At 40.4% G+C, this 21,436-nt stretch overlaps 1 protein-coding gene across 2 annotated transcripts in view; it reads right to left on the bottom strand.

Annotated features, from left to right (window-relative positions):
* Positions 1–19,448, bottom strand: part of MBOAT2 (membrane bound glycerophospholipid O-acyltransferase 2) — a 90,265-nt gene extending 70,817 nt beyond the window's left edge. Inside the window, exons 1-2 of one of the 2 annotated variants that reach the window (XM_075145101.1) lie at positions 19,242–19,448; positions 1,819–1,964 (exon numbers count right to left, since the gene is read on the bottom strand). In XM_075145101.1, coding sequence (XP_075001202.1) covers positions 1,819–1,964; positions 19,242–19,313 — 218 coding nt within the window. In that variant the 5' untranslated portion in view covers positions 19,314–19,448. Of the gene's footprint in view, positions 1–1,818; positions 2,199–19,241 lie in introns of those variants that run through there. The other variant, XM_075145100.1, reaches the window with a different exon arrangement.
* Positions 19,449–21,436: the final 1,988 nt, after the last annotated feature.

Genomic DNA, 21,436 nt, shown 5'->3' with positions numbered 1-21,436 from the left:
TATAACACAATTAAAGAGTCGCTGAAGGTGTACCATGAGATTGTAACCTATACTTACACTTGATTCCTTGGGGAGGGGTGAGAGGAACCAAAGAAAACAAAACCTTCAAAAAACATGCTTGTATAATACATACTTAAGCAATAGGAAAAAGAGTTGGCATGAGTGCAACAGAAGTATCAGCTAAAGAATGTGGTACTTTTAACATCTCAAATTATTTTCTTTCTTTTCGGCATTTTTAAAAAGCTTTTTGTTCCATGGTTGTAAGAAAAAAAACTTTTCGTAAAATAGAAGTTCATCGCTAAAATAATTGCTTTAAGTATGATCCAAAGCAAACTAGAATAATCTGGATTTCTACTATAGCATAAGATTTCTCTCTGAGTTCTTTTCCAGGGCATATTGCTAACGAGAGACTTCCACAAATCTTTATATCTGTTGGGGGTGGAGGTTGTTTCTTTCTAAAGTCTCCCATCCCCAAATTTCAGATATGAATATATCGTCAACACTTCTTAATTACAAGCTACAATTAATGATTTCTGTTTCCAAAGCAATGGATACAGAATGTGCTTCTAAAGTTTACACAGCTCTCACAAAAGCCACACACAGTGGCACCGATCTCCCGTATCATCCTCCTCATTCGGTGCTAAGACTGGAAGTCTTTGCCATCAGATCATTCTCTCAAAGCAAAATACCATGGCCAAAAGTTTAAGAAATGCATGGGAGTTATGGAATTATATATACAAGTAAATTGCACATGTAAATCCAAGGAATAAAACTTACTGATTTTTATTTTCCTAAATTTAAAAGTAATACATAACAACTAATGTTGAGAAGCCTCTGCAACATGCCAATGTAGAGGCCAAATCTGTGGTTAGGAATTCCAAGAATTACTTATACGCACTCTGTGTGTGCACGGACACATGCATGCACACTCTGTGTGCATCTTCCCACCTGCACAACAGCTTGATTAATTCCCCGTAGTTCAGTAATACTCTACAATAGTCATATAAATAAGTCTTCTATATACTTAAAGCTGGGCAAGCACTTGGTTTACCATGTGATAAAATGGAACTGGCACTTAATTAATCTTCAGCCAGCTTGGGAAGATAAGAGCCATTTAGTAAGCTAATTTTGAAGGAAAAAAAATTTTTCACCAAACTAAATGCATACCCTTTATTAGCCCTACTAACATTCTGGCTTGCTACACCATGAAAAGATCAAGATGTGAAAACAGCAGTCACAGAAAATTTGTGTTAAAAAAAAAAAACCAAACAAAAAACCCACAAACCACACCCTCCCTCCAAAATATAAAAGAAAAAACCCACACACAAAAAACTCTCAAATCAAGGCCAGCTCCTTTCCAGGTGTTTTATACTACTAGGAGAATCATCAGTTCTGCGGTTCCATCCACTCTTCCTACAAGAAGTCAGATTATATTCAATATTCAGAAAAAGACACAGCGAGTTATCTCATGCACTGAATATTTAGGAGGAATTATCTTAGTCATCACACCTGTGCTGTGCCTCAAGAGAATACTTTTCAAGCAAGTTTACAGAAAAACTGGTAAAAGTTAAACAAACTGCACCTGCTCCATCATCCCAAAACCACAGGAAGACAGTATGTTAGTTATCAGTTTGCAAATGGAAGATCTTTCAATATTTGTGCACCGCATCAGAAAATTTAAGCCAATTTCTGTACGTTTGCAGCAGCTAAAACCCACAGAATTAGGTAATAAGGTTCTTCATAACAAAACTTTGCTTCTCTGCAAACAAGAAATGAAAATCTACAAATCCCTGAAAAGTGAATTTATGTGCAACTTACCATCCAAAACAAAAAAGTGCAAGATAAAGGCCCAAGAGGGTTGCAACAACATGTCTTATAAATGGGCTAGTTTTGCTTGAATGAAGGTATGTTCGAAACCAAATAGCCGCAAGCAAGGCAAACAGTTGGCACACTACAAAGTTGACCTGCATGAAAAAGAAAAGAAAAAACTTCTCACACACTTGTGTATTAAAAATTAACATAAATATCCACACGTTATTAGCAATTTGCAGAATCTTTGGCACTGCCATGGCTCTTTACACAGCATGTCAGCCTCAGAGAGCTTCCTTCTCCCCAGAACCCCTCCCCTCCTAAAGCACAAAACAGTGCTCCCCTAAGCAGCTAAGAAGAAAATATACATCAAACCCGTAGAGGCAATCTGTGCATGAATCAAGGAAAAAAAAAATTAATTTTTACATATTTTCCTGTAAATTTTCCATATACCAAACCACTCTATCAATCATGGAATCATTTATACTCTCCAGTAATGTGAAGATCTGGGTTGGGTTTTTATTTACTTTTTAAGTGAGCATGACTTGGAAATACGCATCAGCTACACAAATCACTGGCAGATCACTTCAGTGGCCTGTGCAGAAGCAGGGCTCAACGAAGTGCACTTCTGTGGTATGTAATCAGATAAACAGCTTGGTTGTACACTGCATTTTCTTCTTGTACATTCAAGTAGGATAGTTTCAGAAATTCCTCCTCCCTTCAGGCCATTTATTCTAGAAGATAGAAAATCTCTTGTATATTAAATATTTAAAGACATTAGGACACTGAAAGGAAAAGTGGAATTAGAAAAACCAAACCAGTGAGTAAGGGGGGGGAAAAAAAAAAATCATTCTGACTGTGGCCCGAAATAAATTTAACAGTAAGGGCACGATAAAGAAATAATTTCCTCGAATACAGCAACCACTACCACAACTGGCTTAAGCTACAAAATGCCAGATGAACTCCTTTATTTGGAAAAGAACATTTCCCATTCCATGCATTTTTTTTTCCCATAGAAAATTGCCTAACAACTATCTGTGTCTAACAGTAGTATCCCAAGTCATCACAAGCAACAGCTTGGGGACCACTCCTTCAGGTCATAATCGCTTCAACACAAGAAACCTGCACATACTGCATGCTTGACTAGTCCTTAGCACTACAGTGTTTTAGCCTGTTTGATGTCACTTACCTGAAATACATACTTTATCTTCATACCACAGGGTACAATGACAACACTATTTTTATGTTCATGACAGCAGGCCTAATACTGATGTTTGCAGCAACACAGTGCATGCCTTTAGTACTACAATTCATCTAGCCAATTCCTTCATCATTTTTCAGCCAAGCTTCAAGCAATAACAGGTAGGGGTGTGAGAGTATGCAAACATGTTTATATTTAAAGTAGAAGCCAAGTAACACCAGCTACCTACAGAACTCTCATCTTTGTAACAATTGCATAGATTACCCATTTGCAAATCCAAGGATAATTCCCCTTTTTCTGGATCACTCTAAAACCTTCTGTAATACCAAGTTACACAAGCTTTAAGTGCTAGCAGGGAAAGAGGCTCAGAAGGCAGGGCTGCTCTTTTTAACAGGAGCAGTTCCCTAAACTAAACTCTCACGTACACTTTGCCATCCATTCTTTTACTCCCACATTTACATTATGCTTTTAACAGTATTTGAAAAATCCTAAATGAATGAGGAGATATTCTTTCAGGGCATAACTTGACCTGTTTTCTCTCCTTTATAAGCAATGATGCAAATGAAACGGAGCACGGTTTATAACTTGGAATGAGTCTGTGGATTTAGTGGAAAAGTTTCATACAAAACAGTCAAGTTTAATGAACCACTGAAAGAGAAACAAACTGATGTTTTAAAAAAGAGGGCAATAAAAAAAAATTAAAGCCGAAGTAATTAACTATGAATTCAGTATTGACATTTGTTTTGGATATTTATCACAGAAATTATGCTATGTATACCACAGAGCATGTTTCTGATCCAAGGAACTCGCACCCTACAGGGACTAGAAGGGGGAGTGAGACACAGGAGAAAATTGAGACAAATACACCGTGAAGCTGATGTGAAGAGACAGAGGGCAGAAATGGGCATGAATACCTGTCTGTAAGCGATAGCATAGTGGACAATTAGCATTGCTGGTTTTACTGAATGTCCAGACATCACTGCTTTGGTTGCATTACAGATTATTTGCCAACTGGTGTCTCATAATGCCCTTCTTTTTCAGATTACCCCTCAAAGCAAGCTAGCAAGACCCAGGGAAGAAGAAAAGTCATCACCTGGCTCCTGCTATTACCACGGCAAGGAGCAGAAGTGCTTGGCATCTCTGACCTGTATCATCATCTCCGTAGGAGCAGACAAGCAAAACAACAAACCTTGAATTTCACAATTGAGGGTGAGCCTGGAGGTTTAGGAATGTGGAAAATCCTCATACAAGACATGCAAAGAGAATCTGAGAAAGGTGCCCCCTCTCCACTCCCTACCTGCTGACTCCTTTCCTGAGCACTTGCTCTTGCTTTAGCTATATACTCAAATGACCAAATCCATATCTGAAAAACAGTATCCCATTAAAAAAACAAACAGAAAAAAACCAAAACCAAAAAAACAAAACACCTTTCCCAACAAGAATATTTTGAGAACAGCAATAAAATGCAGGATATCATACCTTTAGACCAACCCCACAAGCAAAACTTCCAGGGATGTCAATTCATGATGTTGGTGTTTTGAACATACAACTAAATGACTCAAACAATTCAATCTTGTTCCGAAAGCCTTCCTCACAATTGATTCCAAAACTACCAGTGAGTATTTTTAAACTGCACCCAAAAAGTGTACAAATGTATGCATACTTGGATACATAAAAGACATCACCACAATGTTCACACACCACCTTGCATTCCTTCTCTACTCTTACCAATCCAATCCTTACACTTGCCTCGCAGTGCACCGAAATGCAGATTACAAAGCACCAACGGTTTTGCAGATTTGTATTACATCAAATCCTCCCAAAGCTTTAAATACATATTTGTAAAACCAAGCTATGCAGCAGTTAAGATTTGAAAGCCATGCAACTTCAGTTCAGCCTTTATATATACTACTTCTGATAATATTTTTTGTGCTGCTTTATTCCATTTTCCCCAGCAGGATTTCTGCTTCATTCAGCAAATGGACAACTGCTCAGTTTTGCCCTCATCCTATGACCCATTAAATGCTTACCATCTGCATCCTACGCTGGATACAAAAACCTTACATTTCCCAATAGACATGTTTATGCAGATCTGTCCATAACGTGGGAAGACTACACAAAATAAATGTAAACTTTGCAGTAATTTTGTGAGATCAGTATTCTTATTCCTGTTCTAAAGGTAGGTGACTGGCATGCAATGATGAAAGCCCAAAGGGTAAAATAAATGCCCACTAACTTTGGTTGCCCAATTTCAGACACTCAGTGCCTGGTTTTTCAGTCAGTACTTTTAACAGAACTTTAACTGGAGCTGTGCTTTGAAAATTTAACTTCAACTCCTATTTTGAATATCCAGCATACCTATAAACGAGGCTCAAAGTATCTCAAAATGCAAGTGGAATTGAAAATCATCATTACAACATATTTTCATTATATTGTTTCTCCAGCTCACTAAAAGTCTCTGGTTTACTAGTGATTTGTATTCTGAATAAGGGAAGGAGCTCATATGGAAGAGTTTGTGATCACTACCGGGCTGTGTTACAGTCACGTAGGTAATCTTCATCTGACACTTTCTGACTTTTGAGTATTTGCTATCACAGGCTATATATTCACTTGGTAAACATTTTGAGTATCTGATTTCTTACATTTCAAAATGGAAAACACAGCATTTCTACCACAAAGTAAAAGCTTATCCATTTGCTATCACCTGTGGTTGATTCAGTCCAAAGCACAGATTTATACCACTTCGGCTATCAGAAATATGTACTCATTTCCACACAGAAATAAGATTAATCCCTTGTCAATGCTATAGGGCATAGAAAGAGAAACTGATTCTCTGGGATCCCAAATTCCACCCCATTCGCTTCCAATTCCAGCAGCAAGACAATTCATGCATCTACACAGCGTTTTAGTTCAGATCAGGAGAGGGCTTCTGAAGCAAGCCTCCCAGTCGTCCTCACTTCAGATGCTTTGGCATGCATTGTACAGTGGTGTCCGAATACACAAACCTGATTTCTTTTAAGCTAAACTGAACTAGAAGATCTGCTTCAAAGATAAGCGGATATTTAGCCCATGGACTGACCTAGGCAAAAGCAGTATTTCCCAATATTACTATAGCATCAATGTTGGATCCTCAATGCCAACCGCTTCACTCCACAGAAACACTTCTCCTGTACTGCACTAATTGCTGAAGTAAACAAAGCCAAAATTTAACATCCAGCCTTTTCCTAATTACATCTCCCATCTTTACCCACATTGACCAGTGTGGAGCTGACATACAGCTCCGCTGTATCCAGACACTGAGATACATGAAGAACTGAAGGTATACAACTTGCCTTGAAATAGAGCACAAAAATTATCAGCTTCCTAGAACACAAACGGAACAGCCATTCAGATCGCAAGTGAGCAGGAACAAGGACAGAGCTGGACATCACCACCATGGAAAGTTTCCACAAAAAACAGGTGCTTAACCAAGCAGTTATTTTGTTGGCAAATGTTACATACAGTAACTTCAACATCTGGGAGTGGTATACTTGCATACCTTTAGAAAACTTATGTCAAGCTCTTATAACATGGTGAGTATGAGCAAAATACAACTTTTAAACACCTCATGACTTGGTCACATGTGAGCAGAACACCCACAAAGAACAAAGATGACACATTCCCAACAACAGCTTGATTCATTCCTCAAACCAAATTCTAACTGGCCTCCCTGAAGTCATAAAACCTGTTCCAATAAGCAGCTCCAATTTTATAGAAGAAATAAAAAACCCTGATCTACTTAAAGCAGAAACTTCCTAGGGGAAAAAATTTCTGATGCAGATGCATGGAATGGCAAGTTTCACCCTGAATAGTTGTAATTTAGCATACATATAAGACGACAAACAGAATTTTTTACCTCCTCAGGTACAGGTCATACCAACAGCTCAGGTTATCATGACAGTAACACCTCAAAGTCCCATATAGAGAGTAATGTGTAATGGAAAGTTATGCACACATAAGAATAAAAAACTTACAATGATAATGCAAATTATCAGCACTGGTTATTCAGCAATGATTAATGCAGGTGTGTGTTAAATACCACTTAGACATACTAAGCTATAACAAAACCTGCTGCATGTATTGTAGCCATTAAAAAATGAAATTTGCTATTTTGGTGCAAGACCAGTCGTACAGCCAGTGCAGTTTACAGGCATGCTTTATGCCAAATTAACAGTAAAACATGAGCATGAATTCACAGTTGCAATGTTTGGAGTAGCTACATAAAATGCAAATCCATTATACCATTAACTGCATTAAACTACCTACATAAGAAATTTCCTATTTGCATGACTTGTGCAAAAGTCAATGGAAAGTTTATAACAAAACTTCTAAAAATACATTTAATTTTTTGAAAGACTAAAATAAATGTAATTTATACCACACATTTGTAAAAACAAAGTTGTTTTTTAAGAAAAAAGTGTTTGAGAAATCAAGTCTTTACACAAAGCAAAAGGAGAAAAAGGTCACTGATTGCTACAGGGATTTTCATCATCAAGAGGAAGTTTTGGCAAAACATTTGAACAGCTAGAAATCTCCAACCTTCCGACATAGGCAGCATTTTTAATAAACCATTAAAGAAATTTAAGTCCATGTTAAAAAGAAATATGGAAGAAAAGACTCTCTCTCGTATGAAACTAATTTTTACTATACTGCTATACAATTCTATCCACTAATTCAGATTTTAGGCTAAACTTCCTCTTCATATCAGCTATATTTTAATATCAAAAGCTAATCGTGCAGCCAAGCCCTCCAGAGTCTTGCTACTTGACAGCACAGAAGGCATTTGCCTCATTCAGAAAAGCAGCTAAAGCAGCAAGGGAATTTTACTGATATAGATAATTCCTAACTGGATGACAAAAATTAATCACAGTGGCCCACACAGGCTAAAATCCACTGAGAAGTAGCAATATTATTGTATAAAGTTTTGCTTACTAGCTCTAGCAAGGCACTGAGAGGCACCTGTAAGTACAACAGGGACAATAAATTACCTTACAAGAGAAACAGTGCTCTGGCAGGTAGAGCACCAAATTAAGATTCAGGAAAACAGCATTTTACTACCTCTTCTGCCAATGACCCACACAAACTCTTTGAAAGTTACATCCTCTTCGTGCATCTTTATTTTCTTATTTTTAACAAATCTTCTCTGATCAGAAGACCAAATAAAGTATTCAAACCTGTTAACTGCAATGAATGCCAGCGGCCTCAATAACATGCTTTTGATGAATGAAAGCTGATGTGCGTTTGTTTCGGTTTGGTTTGTCTGGTTGGTTTTGTGGGGGGGTTTTGCTGGGGGGTTTGTTTTGTTTTGTTTTTAAGTTGTTCATTTTAAAAAAAAAAAAAAAGGAAGACATTTTAGTTTTTATTGCTGATGAAATAGGCTTTGGAAAAAGGTGACCAAAATATAAGCAGAAGCACTGAAGCCTGTCTGATGCACAGAGCCTAAAACAACAGTTTTAAGATGCAAGATGCTTCATAAGTAACAGTCAAGAACCTGTGGAGACAATGACTCTGCAGCCAGAGATTTAGGGGGGTTTCCCCATTTTGCCACACCATGGTATGTTTCAGTTTTTCCGAGCTGCAAGATGCCAGCATTACTTGTCTATAGCCTGTCTATAGCCATTTTTGGTCCACCACTCTACCACAGAAACAAAGTTATTGCACATGCAGTTCCTGCTTTGTCCGCCAAGGCTAGTGAGCAAGGTGCATTGAGCAGCGTTCCTAGTCTCCCATCTTATGGCCCTATCTTCAACAACTACAGTTTTTAGAGAGAAAAGACGATTTTTAAAAGCATTTTAGAATATGAACTGCAAAAACACTTTAAAAAGAGCTCTTGCAAGAGCGAGGTGATCAAGACAGAATAATGTACATTTTCTTTAAAAAGAAGCACCGATCTTCAAGCTGAGGCTTCAATTTTTTTCTAAGTCTATAGGGCTATTTTATTAGCAGTAACACTGTAAAAACACAAACCCCTCCAAGCATCATATTTGTTGACACATACTTGTCAAAAATTGCCAAACCTTATCACAACTAATGAAGCCTCAGTTGTGCCTTGTTTCTCAAACATCAGTATTTTCTTGTCCTTGCTGTCAGTTAGGTCAAAACTATTTCCCTTTTCCACCACAACAGTCAGTTGAGGAATTAAAAACATCTACAGATGTTCACAAAAAACTACTTATAACACAGAAGAGCTGATGCTTCTCCACAGCAACCAGATAGCAGTACAGATGGATCTTCTTCTGTCCAATTTCTAACCTTCATCCCATATAAAAGAAAAGGAACAAACAGCTTGTACAATTATCCAATAATTGCCTGCTGCCAAATGACTAAGAACTGAAGAGTAAGAATAACTATTATTCGAAACCAACAATCAATTTTCTAACTATTTCCTGAAAATTGCTGCACTGATATTAAAAAAAAAAAAAGAACAATTTCCACAGTAAAGCTGAAAAAAGCAATTCCATGAAAACAATCAAAATCAAAGTGTTTGGTAATTTTCTGCAATTTATTGGGAAATATCAGAAAGAGGAGTCCAGAGACACTGGCACAGGTATCTAGTAAAGCCGAAGGACACTTGAGAGATTAATTCAGAGAACATTTCTTCTCTAACTGATAGGAAAAACCAGGTATTCCTCTTGCAACTCAAAAATCATAAATCTTGTGGCAATGCTTTCAAATGCATTTTTGGTTCAAATAATAAGCAGCATCTTCCATGATGAAAACGTAACTAATTAACACTCTTGCCCTGAAGTCTCAACCTCACTTACGGGTGAAATATGAAGAAACAGAGCATAAGCAGCAGTGGTTATTTTGGGGTAGTATCAGTATGGGAGATGTTTATGTTAAGGTAGTGTGCTCTTTGTAGCAAAGATTGTGTTAACTGCATGTTTATACAGTACCCAATGTGAAGGGACACTTATTTTCAGATGAGACTTCCAAGCACAGCCCCTCTAACAGCAGCCACTTCCTTGAACTCCGTACTCTAACCATTTGTGTTAGTCAACTTTAACAACGCTGGCAAAAGTTTTTAATGTTGCACGAATATACTTCATCTTCATATGAATTTATTGGTAGCTGTAAGGACTTACTCATCAGATTCTGAATGTTTTCTTTCCAAGCTGATTTCAGTCCAAAACATCAAAGACAGTCATGACATACATTAATAATAGTATTTCTATTTCCAGTATTAACTTCCAATTTCTAGCTTGTAATTCTTAAGTATGCTGGAGAGAGTGAAGAACATCACGAAGAACATGATGTAGGCACCAGTAATCTGGTTTGTGCAATAAATGAGCATCAAATCCAATAAGCTTTTTCAAACAGGGCTTACTAAATCATTACTCAGAATTACTCTAAAAAAAACTGTATCACTAAAGATGTAAAATGAAACATCAATGTACACACTTCATAGTGAAAACAACCAAAACTAATTCATTAAGGATAGGAAGATGTAAGCTGAAGGGTGTTCTCTCCAATCAGCTCTTAAGGATTCAGCATTATAGATACTGAGCTGTCACATGTAACAGCTATTTATTCACAGGAATAGCCAAAATCGAGGAAGGAAGTTTGGTTCAAAGGTGAAATCGGACTAAGAATGCTGGCTTGGGGTTTTTGCTTGCACGTTTTGTTTTGGTTTCTTCTCTCCTTGAAAACAATAAGGACCTAAACCACTTGCTTCTGTTGAGCAAAAACTGGTTTGGCCAGTTAAAGGTTGCAGAACTTGGACTCCCAGGGAAAAAGGGTTTACAACATCAAGACACAACAGCCTGGCATTATGTTGGCAAAACACAGTTCCAAACAAAGACCAACTCAGCTACGGAGTTTTCAGAAGTGTGATTTTTTATCACATGCACACAGTGCACATGCACATAGTGATTAACCTCAAAACCTCTACTCTTCATCACGAGTATCACCAGTACACAAGATATTCAAATGTATATTTAAATGACAAGTTTTTATTTTAATGCTCAGAGAACCACTACAGTGCCTGAAATTTTGTAAAAACTTTACAAGTTACTCACTTTCCTAGTAATTTAAAAATAAAGCAAAAGAACTAACATCTTTGGAGGTATCCTTCTCAAATGCAACCAGAAACAGACACTTTCTCCATTAAGATCTACCTCAGTACTATTACATTCTGCTGATACATGAGAAACTGAAATCCATCTTAAAGTAAGCAACAAAACATGGAAAGTAACACTCTCTTGTCCACATAGCCTGCAGAAATCCAGTAACAGCAGTAGTCAATTTAATTAGCAAGTAAAACGAATGTTCCCCATCTTTAAAACAGCCAGCTTCTCAGTGTTCTCCATGGAAAAAAAAAGAAAGAAAAGGAGTTCGCCATGCTCTCCCTTGGATGAACTACTGTTCAGCTAGATGGTCTCTACTTCTCCATGTCTATTATCCTCCTGCTCTTCCCAATTCAGAAATCATCTGCATGAAATCGGCCACCCACAAAGTCTCCAAGCACCACAACAGCCCTGTAAATATTGGCAACACACAGCAACCTGCAGAAGTAACGGACACTACTTCGAACTGTTACAGCTTTTCAAATTAATTCAATTTTCTTTTATAATATTTTAGTAACATTTAGAATTATGCATCCATATTAAAATATTTTATCTGACTTCTTACATTCGATCCCCTTACAGATAATAATTTGTTAACATATTCTAAGGCTAGACCTTGTACAGATCTGGTAGCCATCACTGGGCTTCTAATAAATTCCTGCAGATTCATGATGGCCTCAACTTCTTTGTAGCTCTTCCACCATGAAGAATAAAAACCCATTCATTATACTCTGGACTGTCAGTCCACTTTTTGAGTGACATGCTTAGTCTTCGCTGAATTATTATGTTTTTAATATATATTTTATTTATATATATATGAATGATTGACAGGAAGCAGTAGAATCAAGAGCATTGTTCAGCCAGAATGCAGGTCAGAAAGATTAGGAATGATCTATCCAGGTAGCATTACCAGTACAGAATATACCACTGTAGTTAGACAGCCAGCGTGCTCACAAGCCGTGTTTCAGAATAAGAGCACCTTCTCCTTCAGCTTAGGCCACTTTAACTAGAAGTAAAAGGAAACGCCAAAATCCCAACTACAGCAACTTACACCATTACAGCCAAACCAAAAGAGCTGCTTCACCTTTGGCTATATTATTCCAGAATAAAAGGCAGAGCTATGGATGTTTTCCTTTGCAAAAGATGGCTTAGCTGCCGAAAACATCACTTAAAACAAGCAGGCTTAACTAGCATTTACCTAAATTTGCAGACAAATTGAAACTGCCAAACAGCTCTGTTCACTTGAGTGAGTGCTAGAAGACTAATAATGATAACCAATGTTGAATTTAAAGTATTTTCCAAAGGAAAGAAAGAAAATGAAATATCCATACTGAAGAACTGCATCAACATTCTTTGTAAAATGAATACTGCAAAGATGCATGCATTAAGTAAACAGGTTTTCACCTGGGTATGTCTATTTTTTTCTCACCTTCCGGGAAAAAATAAAACCCCACAGTCTAGATCCCTCATTCAAAGGCTTGGAAAACAAGAAAAAAAATTGGGCAACTGTTACTCAGGAAAAGTGCACATTAGTCAAAATAATAAACGTGAAGACGACATGCTGTAATCAAGGCTGCAAAAGATGTATCACAGTGCTTGACTAGGTCAACAAAGGAAACAGGTAAACTGGAGTTAAAGTCAACAAATATCAAGACTAATGAATTATAAAGATGACTAATTTATTTCAGTTTTATCAGTTTTCAGAACTCTTGTCTTAAGTCAGCACTGTACCCAACAAAGCCCACAGAGGGAAAAGAGCTACATGGCTGTGGTACAATAGATTTACAACAGTAACACTTCAAAAACAGAAAGCAACACAGTGGTAACCATGTACTCAGTAAATAAGTGACTCTTGTCATCTTCCTTATGCCTTACTGTTTTTTCTTTATTAGCCTGTTCTTTGGGCACTTCAGTATTTCTTTTCAACATCCCAGGACTGCAGTATTTTTGTAGCAATTTCTGAACTGCATTTTGAACTCAGAAATGGCTTGTACTGTGGTAAACATAGGTCAGTAAGTGTTGACACTTACACCACCTAAATTGATTGCCTAAGGATGGGAAAAACAATTTAACAAAACAAAGCAGGTGACTATAGGCTGTTCAGGTAAAGACTGTTTATTTTAGATGTTTACTGTAGAAACCTTGGGCTGTAATTATATTTTAGTTTTTCCACTGCTTCACAAAAACCTGGAGAAAACATACCCAGTATGAAAGTTAGCAAGAGTATATCAGAATTAAAATTCACTGCTGCCTCCCTAAAAATTAAAGAATTAAAGTAGCTCTGTATTTTATATCCTCACAACAATATTAATTAACCTGAATTAAATAGAGGTATTCTTCTTGCACTAAATCTTTCTATCACTTAATACATGGTTCATCTTTTCCAACACTGTAACCAATGTCTGCTTTTTCTTTTCCAAGTCTGTTCGTTACAGCTTCCACTCCTTCCTTCAAGATAGTCACGTTCTCTTGCCAATTTTTTCTCTTATCCCAACAGTTTCATCCTTCTTTACACATTTTTAATTACAGAGTAATTTCAACCAACAATATCTGGAGAGTTAAGTCAACACCTAAACAGTAATACTAAAATCTGGAAAAGGTGTCATTGCAAAGAGACTAAGACCCTTCTGATGATACATTCCCTCTCTTTCACTAGTTCAAAGGGAAGTTAAGAAACCAGTAAAAACACCGTCCCTGGACTTTGCTAGCAAATCCAAACAATTCAAAACATCTAATCATTGAGAACAGCACATAGAGAACGGAGAACAGGACTTTTTTTCCAACTTCTTTTCACCCACTACTGTCTGCATCTATTGTCATGGGAGATCATGCTTTGCTTCGTTCTTCTGACTGCTGCTAGCAGCAGATAGGGAAAGTACAGGGCAAAGTAGCGGCACAATTTTCTTATCCTACCACTCCCTTATCTTCAGTGTTTGGATTTCACACACCCATGAATGTTACTTTTACTCACTTTATTACTCCTAAGTTTCCTGGGTCACATCAGAAAAATCAATAACGTGCTGCTCTGTATTTCACAGTTACACAAGGGTCTAAGAATCCATGGTGAAAGAGAATAAAACTTGGGACACTCTTCACTTTTTTTTTTTTTTTAATAGTTTCATAGTGCTTAAGACAAGTATTAGGCCATCTAAATTCTAGAGAGCTATACAGGACAAACTTTTTGATTTCCACTCCATGTTTAGACAAAAAGGTTTCTATCGGACTAAAACACTTCAGTCCTCAGGAGGCTACGTTAAGTTGCCTTGGCAGAAAACAAGGGGGGCTAAGGCATCACTAATGCCCAAAATTTTGAGAGATAACAGAGAGCTAACTAGGAAACACATCCAGATGTTCCCTGCAGGCAAATCAGGTGCATACTGCTTCTCAGGAAAAGTATTCCCTATGCCACCTCCGAGCCTGGTCTTTTACCTAAACGCCAGCTGTGGCTTATCTCCAAGGCATCAAAATAAAGTAAAAAAAATTGCAGATACATCTTGCCGATCATATGTGTGTAAGAAATAAACATTTCATACATATATAAGAGGGGAAAAAAAAGAATCCTGCCCACTCTCCTTGAAGGCTCAACATACGTCAATGATAATTGCTTTTATGTAGAACCAAGTGCATTAAGGGCATGTTGAAAGCAACTCGGGTGACCCTCTGCATGAGGAAGTGTATGCTGAAAATTATGCAAAGATGTAGATGCAGCAGATCAGTTTGTGATCACAATTCACATTTAGGAGGACTTGGATTTTTCTGCCTATTCTTATCAAAAAAGGTAGGTTTAGATTCTTTGAAGGTTGATGGCACTTATGTAGAAAATTATATTTATTCTACACAAATGAGCACATTTATTCAAATAAAAGCTAAAATTAGACTGTGAAAAAAAAACAAGTGTGGAAATAGCAAGGATTTTTTTTTATTTTTGTTGAAAAAACACTGCTTATCTTTACATCCTGGATTTTAAGTGAAGTGCATAATCGTAAGCATGACATTTTATTCAGTCCACACATCTTCACATAGCTATACTGTTAGCAGTTAGAGCCATACTCTTTCTTTTCTTACCTAGAAGATAATCACTGAAGCTAGCTTAGTTGATCCAGTTGTTCAGACCGTATTTCAGGACCTCAAGATCAATCTCTTAGACAACCCATGCAAAAAGTTGATCCTCACGTATCGTCATAGTCAATCTCCTATTTCCCCTGCTCAGCTATTCCTCTACTATGGTTATCTGTTTCTACGGCAAATGAAGGGCAGTAATAACCCATACAGTTTTTGCCCTTTTTGAGATAAAAATTTTGCTCCCTCTGGTGGAAGCAGTGAAAGCAAAGATTATTGTCTGAACTCACCCCGCAGAGACCTAAATCCAAGAAGAAAGCCTTGCTCTCCTAGAACCATTCTCATCTCACAGCAAATTTAAGTATCTCCAATTTAATGTCAGGTAAGCTGACAAGACATCAAGAGAAGTCATTTGTCAATAGACAATCAGCAAGATAGTGCCAGAACTAGAAATGGACCAAGGTCCAACGTGCTATTTGTCAGGCTTCACCTATGAGAAAAAAGAAAGCAGCAGAGACACAAATACGACGTGAGTACAGACAGGAAAAACAGAAGGTTAGGTGAGAGACGTAACTATAGTAAAATCAGTCAAGTTGCAACCTCAATGGATTATGCAACACATGATTCTCTAGCAGCCAAGTTTTTATTATAATCCTTCCCATACTTCTCTTTATCTCTCAGGGGTGGGAAGGACAAAACTACTTTTATTCCCTCTCTCCCCTAACAAGACAGAAGGAATACTGTGGTACATTAACAGTCATTCACTCATTCATTAACTTTAAGGACTCAAGGTGGCACAGTCATCAACAGGATGCTTCCTTTGCTGAGCAGCAAGCTTAGGTTCTCCAAGAAGATATAGTTCTTACAAAGCTTTTCACCCCCAAGGAGTGAAGGTTTTTTTTTTCCTATAACAAAACACTAAAGAAAGGTGTGTAAGTTTGCCTGCAGAGATAATCGTAGGTTCTTGTTCACACCAAGCATCTTCCCTTGCACCAAACAACTGAAAATAACAATAGAAAAATTGGAACAAGAAGCCTATCAAATATGCATTAGCTTTTCCAAGTAGCCATTTCAACTTGGTGCAAGACAAAATAAGAGCCAAAGGAAGGGTTAACATAGCAACAAGTTATCACATAATACCTCGTTGGGGATATACACAGAAGTGGAAAACAAGTTCTTCTCCATTCCTATAGCTAACTAGTATTCTAGTATCAAGAAAGGTCCAGGAATAGCAATCTGTTAAAGCAACAAAGCTTTTCTCTTGTAACACAGTTGGGCACATAGAGAAGACTGTTCTTTTTACATGGTGTCAATTGGCTCTGGTAGAGCTGTCATGCTCCATCTTTTACACTGATCTCCAACTAGCACATAACCAACACCACTCTCAAACAAATCTGTGCCTCTAGTTCTACCAAGTATTAAGTCAAAAAATAATCAATTTCCCACACTCAATCCACACACAGATGTGGATCTGATTAATTAGTTCAACCTTAGAGATAGCAGCTTCACCTTTAACTTCCATTCACTGCCAAATAGGCAAGTTTCTTCCATCCATTTGTTTCAACACCCAGACAGTAGTCAATGCTACCTGCATTTGTCCTCCCAGAGGTACATGCCTTTGTCTTCACTAAAATTTTATAGCAGGAAAATTAGACAGTAACAGCTTAAACGTAAATCACAATCACAACATTTTGGACATAAAGATTAATATCTACTTGTGGTCAAAACTGAAACATAGAAGTGGAGAAACAAAACCCATTCACCTCCGTCAGTTCTGAGTGCTGGTATTATTCTGGAGTGCCCATTCCAAGTACCTGCTGTAGTGGTATGACCATAGTCACAGTACAAATTTGGACCAAGTAGTAGAAACAACCTACTAATCAGAAGACCTTTATTCTTTTATTTTTTTTTTTCAAAGCACTGCTACATTTTTATACCCAGTATGCATATAGTATCACTGAATATCATGCATAATCTTCGAGCACACACACCAAACAGTATCAGCACTTCCTTTTTCTTCTCTGCCCTCATTCTCTCCTTTACTACCTTTGATTTGATTACACTGAACACATTTCACATTCTTTCTGTATTACAAACTTACAATCAAGATAGACTCTTAAGATGAGAGACTACAAAAATCTGACTTTGCCTTTTTTTTTTTTTAATCAGTTATAGATGCATTCTCCTCAGGGCAGCATAATTTTGTAATTCTTCAATTCATACTCCAGTCATAATCAGTGCTCTTCATACACAACTGGACCTATATTACGTACGGTCCACTGATATCTAAACCCAAAGCATGTATGATTTTTAACTGCTTATAACAAATCTTTTAAACCATGTGTTTAGCCGCTCTCCATTGTGATTACCCCCAAAAGCTTCAACAGAGCTCAAATAGTATTTTATAAAAACACCTTGGCTTTACAGGAGCATCTGTTGCGAAACATTCAATACAAGAAAGTTTTCCAGGCTTTGATAAAAAGTAACTTTACTATCATCAAAATGCCACATCCACAGTATTTAAAATAAATTTGGTAGAAGCCGCACTACGTCATGAAGCAATTAAATTTATGACTACTATTATGAATAGGTAATTATATGATGCCAGCATCATGGCATAAAAAGATGGTCATCTCTTATTTGTTTTACGGTACCCTGTAGAAGCTACACGCTTTATGGAAATAAATACACGGCACCTGCCAAGAAGAGCTTACAGCCTGCACGTATGAGGCACTGAGCCATGTGGTGCCATTCATCCCGGATGCAGGTATCATTGCAAGTTGTGTGCAGTATCTATTCCATTGCAGCAAGCTTAATTTAAACTTGCCCACTTTTGTCAGTTCTCTAGAAAATACTTTTTCATGTGTATCCTTAACCTAAGGTTCTCTCACCTCCATTCAAACAAATGGCGGGGGGGGAGAAAAAAGGAAAAGCGTACAGTTCAGTTACTTCCAAAACTCTTCCACTAGACATGGTCCTTCCTCTGTATTTCATTTCCAGTTACTTTTCTCGCTCATTAGGTGTATTTTGTAAAACCAAACCATCAAAATCTCCCTCTACACGGGCACAGATGTCTTCCTTGATGTGTTTCATTCATTCATACATTAATGGAGATTTTTTTTTAAATAAGAATTCCTCACATGAAAATTCCTGGTGCTACAAAATTTATAGGAGTAGTTACTTAAGGTTACTTTACTTATGTATTCACAAACACAAAATATTCTGCAGATTTAGGAGGTCTAGACCACTCCCCCCATAAACATTCTGTCTAACTTCAGTCATTAAACTCTGCAAACCTCAGTTTCCCAATCTTATTTTGTAATCTTCTGATGTTTTATGCAGACGACAGGATTAACAGCCTTCAGGAATTTTTATATCACTCGGACAAAAGATACCACAGGAACGCTCTGCCTACAAAGTACACAACAGCACTGTGTGCAGCACACGTTATTATTTAACGCTGCATTTAAAAATCACTGGCAGACGCATCTAGGCACAGCACCCTGCTTTGCATTTGCGATCACTATCTAACCTTTGCATTGCCGAGCGATACCGGCTCCGTTCCCAGCTGCGGAGCCACATCTGGCCAAAGGGGGATGCCAACAAGTTGGCCAGCCCGGCGCCGCAGCAGCCCGGCCGCGATCGCAGCCCCCGCGGCCTGACCCCGGCACGCCCGAAGACGCGCGCCGGCGGGGCGGGGCGGGCCGTGCCCGGGATGCGGCCGCGCTGCTGGACCGCCGGGCGCGGGGCGGGCGGCGGCGCGAGCGCACCTGCACGCGGAGCGCGGCCGGAGCTCCCCGCCCCGGCGCCCCCCGGCGGGTCGCACCCCCCCTCTCCCCTCGCCCGCGGGTGCGTGAAGGGAACCGCCGCCGCCGCCCCGCCGGGTGCTGCCCACCCTCCCCCCGGCCCCCCGCCCGGCGGAGGCGGGGAGGATGGAGGGGCCGCGGGGGGATGGGGCGGGGCGGGACAGCGCGGAGCGGAGCGAGGGCGCTCGACCGGCGCGGCACCGCCCCTCCCCGGCGACACCTCGGGAGGCAGCGGCGGGGCAGGCGCCTCCCCATCCTCACCTGGTCGACGGGCAGCCGCACGGCGTTGCTGAGGGGCTGCAGCAGCGTGGAGCCCGTGGTGCTGGTGGCCATGGCGAGGGCGCCTCCTCCCGCGCCGGGAAAGCGGGCGACGAGGCCGGCGGAACCGCTCCCCTCCCGGGCTCCCGCGGCGGCAACAACGGCGGCGGCGGCGGCGGCGCGAAGAGCTCTAGCCCCGCACAGCGCCGTGACAACAAGGGGCCGGCGCGGCCCCGCCGTTGACTGACAGCGCCAGCGGCCAACCCGTGCGCGGCGCCGCCGCGGAGCGACAGGCGGGCTTGCCCAATCCCCGCCCCTCGACGGGATGGGCGGGACGAGGCGGCTCCCCTCTGGCGGCCGCGGCCCGGTGCGGGGGGCGGGAGGGGGAAGACGGTGCCCGGGCGGGCGGGGGTCGGTGGGATGAATCAAGGGGCGGGGGCGGCCGGGGGGAAGGAGGTGGCGCCGCGGCGGCCGCTCCGCGCAGAGAGCGGGCAGAAGCTGCGCGCAGCGCCCAGGTACCGCGCAGGGCCTGGCGCGGCCTCGCCCGGCGGCAGGCGGCGCTGCGGGGCGGCGCGGGGCCGGGGCCCGGACCCGGCAGCGCCGCGCCGCGCCTCGCCTCGCCTCGCCTCGCCTCGCCTCGCCTCGCCTTTCCCCGGCGTGCGGAACTCTGACCTGCGCCGAGGTGTGGGCGGCCTCGCCCAGGGCGCGGGGGGGACGGATGGGGGCACCTGAGGGGAACTGGCACCTTCCTGCGCGGGGTGGGGAAGCAGGGACAGCCTGACAGGGACGCCCCCGAGGAAGCGGGGTGCTGGCAGCGCTGGCGGGGTCGGTGCCAGGCGAAGGTCGGCCCACGTGGCGACTGTGAAGGTATCTGTCGCTGAGGGTATCGCAAAACCGTGTGGCGCAGGCGTATGTTGAGGTAACGAAGAGATCAGCCCCCGTTCTGCTCCTAACCATCTCCCCTTCGCCAGACCAGACACAGCGGCAGCTCAGCGCGCAGTAGCTGCGTAGGCAGCGGTGGATGAGTGATGGGCACACACAGGGCGTGAGGGTGGCCTGGCACCCTGAAGAAGTCACAAAAGATGGGTAAAAACCCATGTTCCTACAGCGTTGACTTAAGGAAGTCTGTCTATCGCGGCTATAAGCCACAGTTTTTAGTTTATTAATGGCCTGCTGCTTAAATAGAGAAACCTGAAATGGTACAAGCGTGACTACTTTTTCAGTAGTTCAGCCTAGCAGTGCAGTTTCCTTAAAGAAAGCAAGAAGCAATGTGGTGATGCCCAGTCGTAATAAATTGGTATGCAGCACAGCCCTTCCACCTGCCTAGTCAACACAATGTGAAACAAAGAGTGAAGTCTTGAGTGAAGGCTTCACGTTAGGAAGTGCAGCAAACTCTACCAGGTGAGCTTGTGCAGCAGGCTATTTATTAAATCATTCTGGTTTAGCGCCCTGCTTGCCTCTTTCACGTTAAAGCTTTCTGTTGTGTTACTGTTGAGTTTTTTCTTATGAAATAACTATCACCTTAATTGTTCTAAATGATACGGTGAAGGAGCCTCCAAGGGAATATACTGCTATCTATGAAACTGCTCAAGAATCCTGGGACTCTTGAGAGAAAACTGCAGGTTATTTCTTGCACTTCATTAAACATTTTTTATAATTATTGTATATTATACCTCTAAACCATGCTGTGATCAGTAATTTATCCTCAACACAAAAATGTCACCACTTTAAGTAAGTGAAAGATGAAATGCCTTGTCCAATATGCTAACAGTCTGAACTGTGACTGGAATAGTGACTAGGTATAGTGATTTACATAGCCATTTAAGTTCACGATTAATGCTAATTGGTAGTAGTAGGAAAATGGAGGTAAGTGTAATTATCTGAAAACATCCGTTGTTTCTCTTACTGAATTGCAGACCACACTCTGTACTTATGTTTTAGCTTGTGGTAAGATCTTTTGTCTGCATTTAAAGAGACTGGTTAATAGGTACAAATAAGTGGTTTTAATTAGATTTCTTCACTGCGTGACAGGCAATTACAATTGTGGTAGCATCTGCAGCTTCAGAAGCAATAGCAGGATGTTTTTGTAGTAAAGCAAAGAGAGCTGCTTTCAGAAAGGGGAAAAAAAAACCTTTTCCCAATTAATTCTGAATCGGTCCCTTAAATCTAAACCTGCAAATTATATGTACATGTGAGTA

The sequence above is a fragment of the Calonectris borealis genome, chromosome 3, assembly GCF_964195595.1.
Source record: "Calonectris borealis chromosome 3, bCalBor7.hap1.2, whole genome shotgun sequence".
In the NCBI taxonomy this organism is placed as follows: domain Eukaryota; kingdom Metazoa; phylum Chordata; class Aves; order Procellariiformes; family Procellariidae; genus Calonectris; species Calonectris borealis.
The sequence above is the reverse complement of the archived record's forward strand: the minus strand, read 5'-3'. Positions and strand labels throughout refer to the sequence as shown.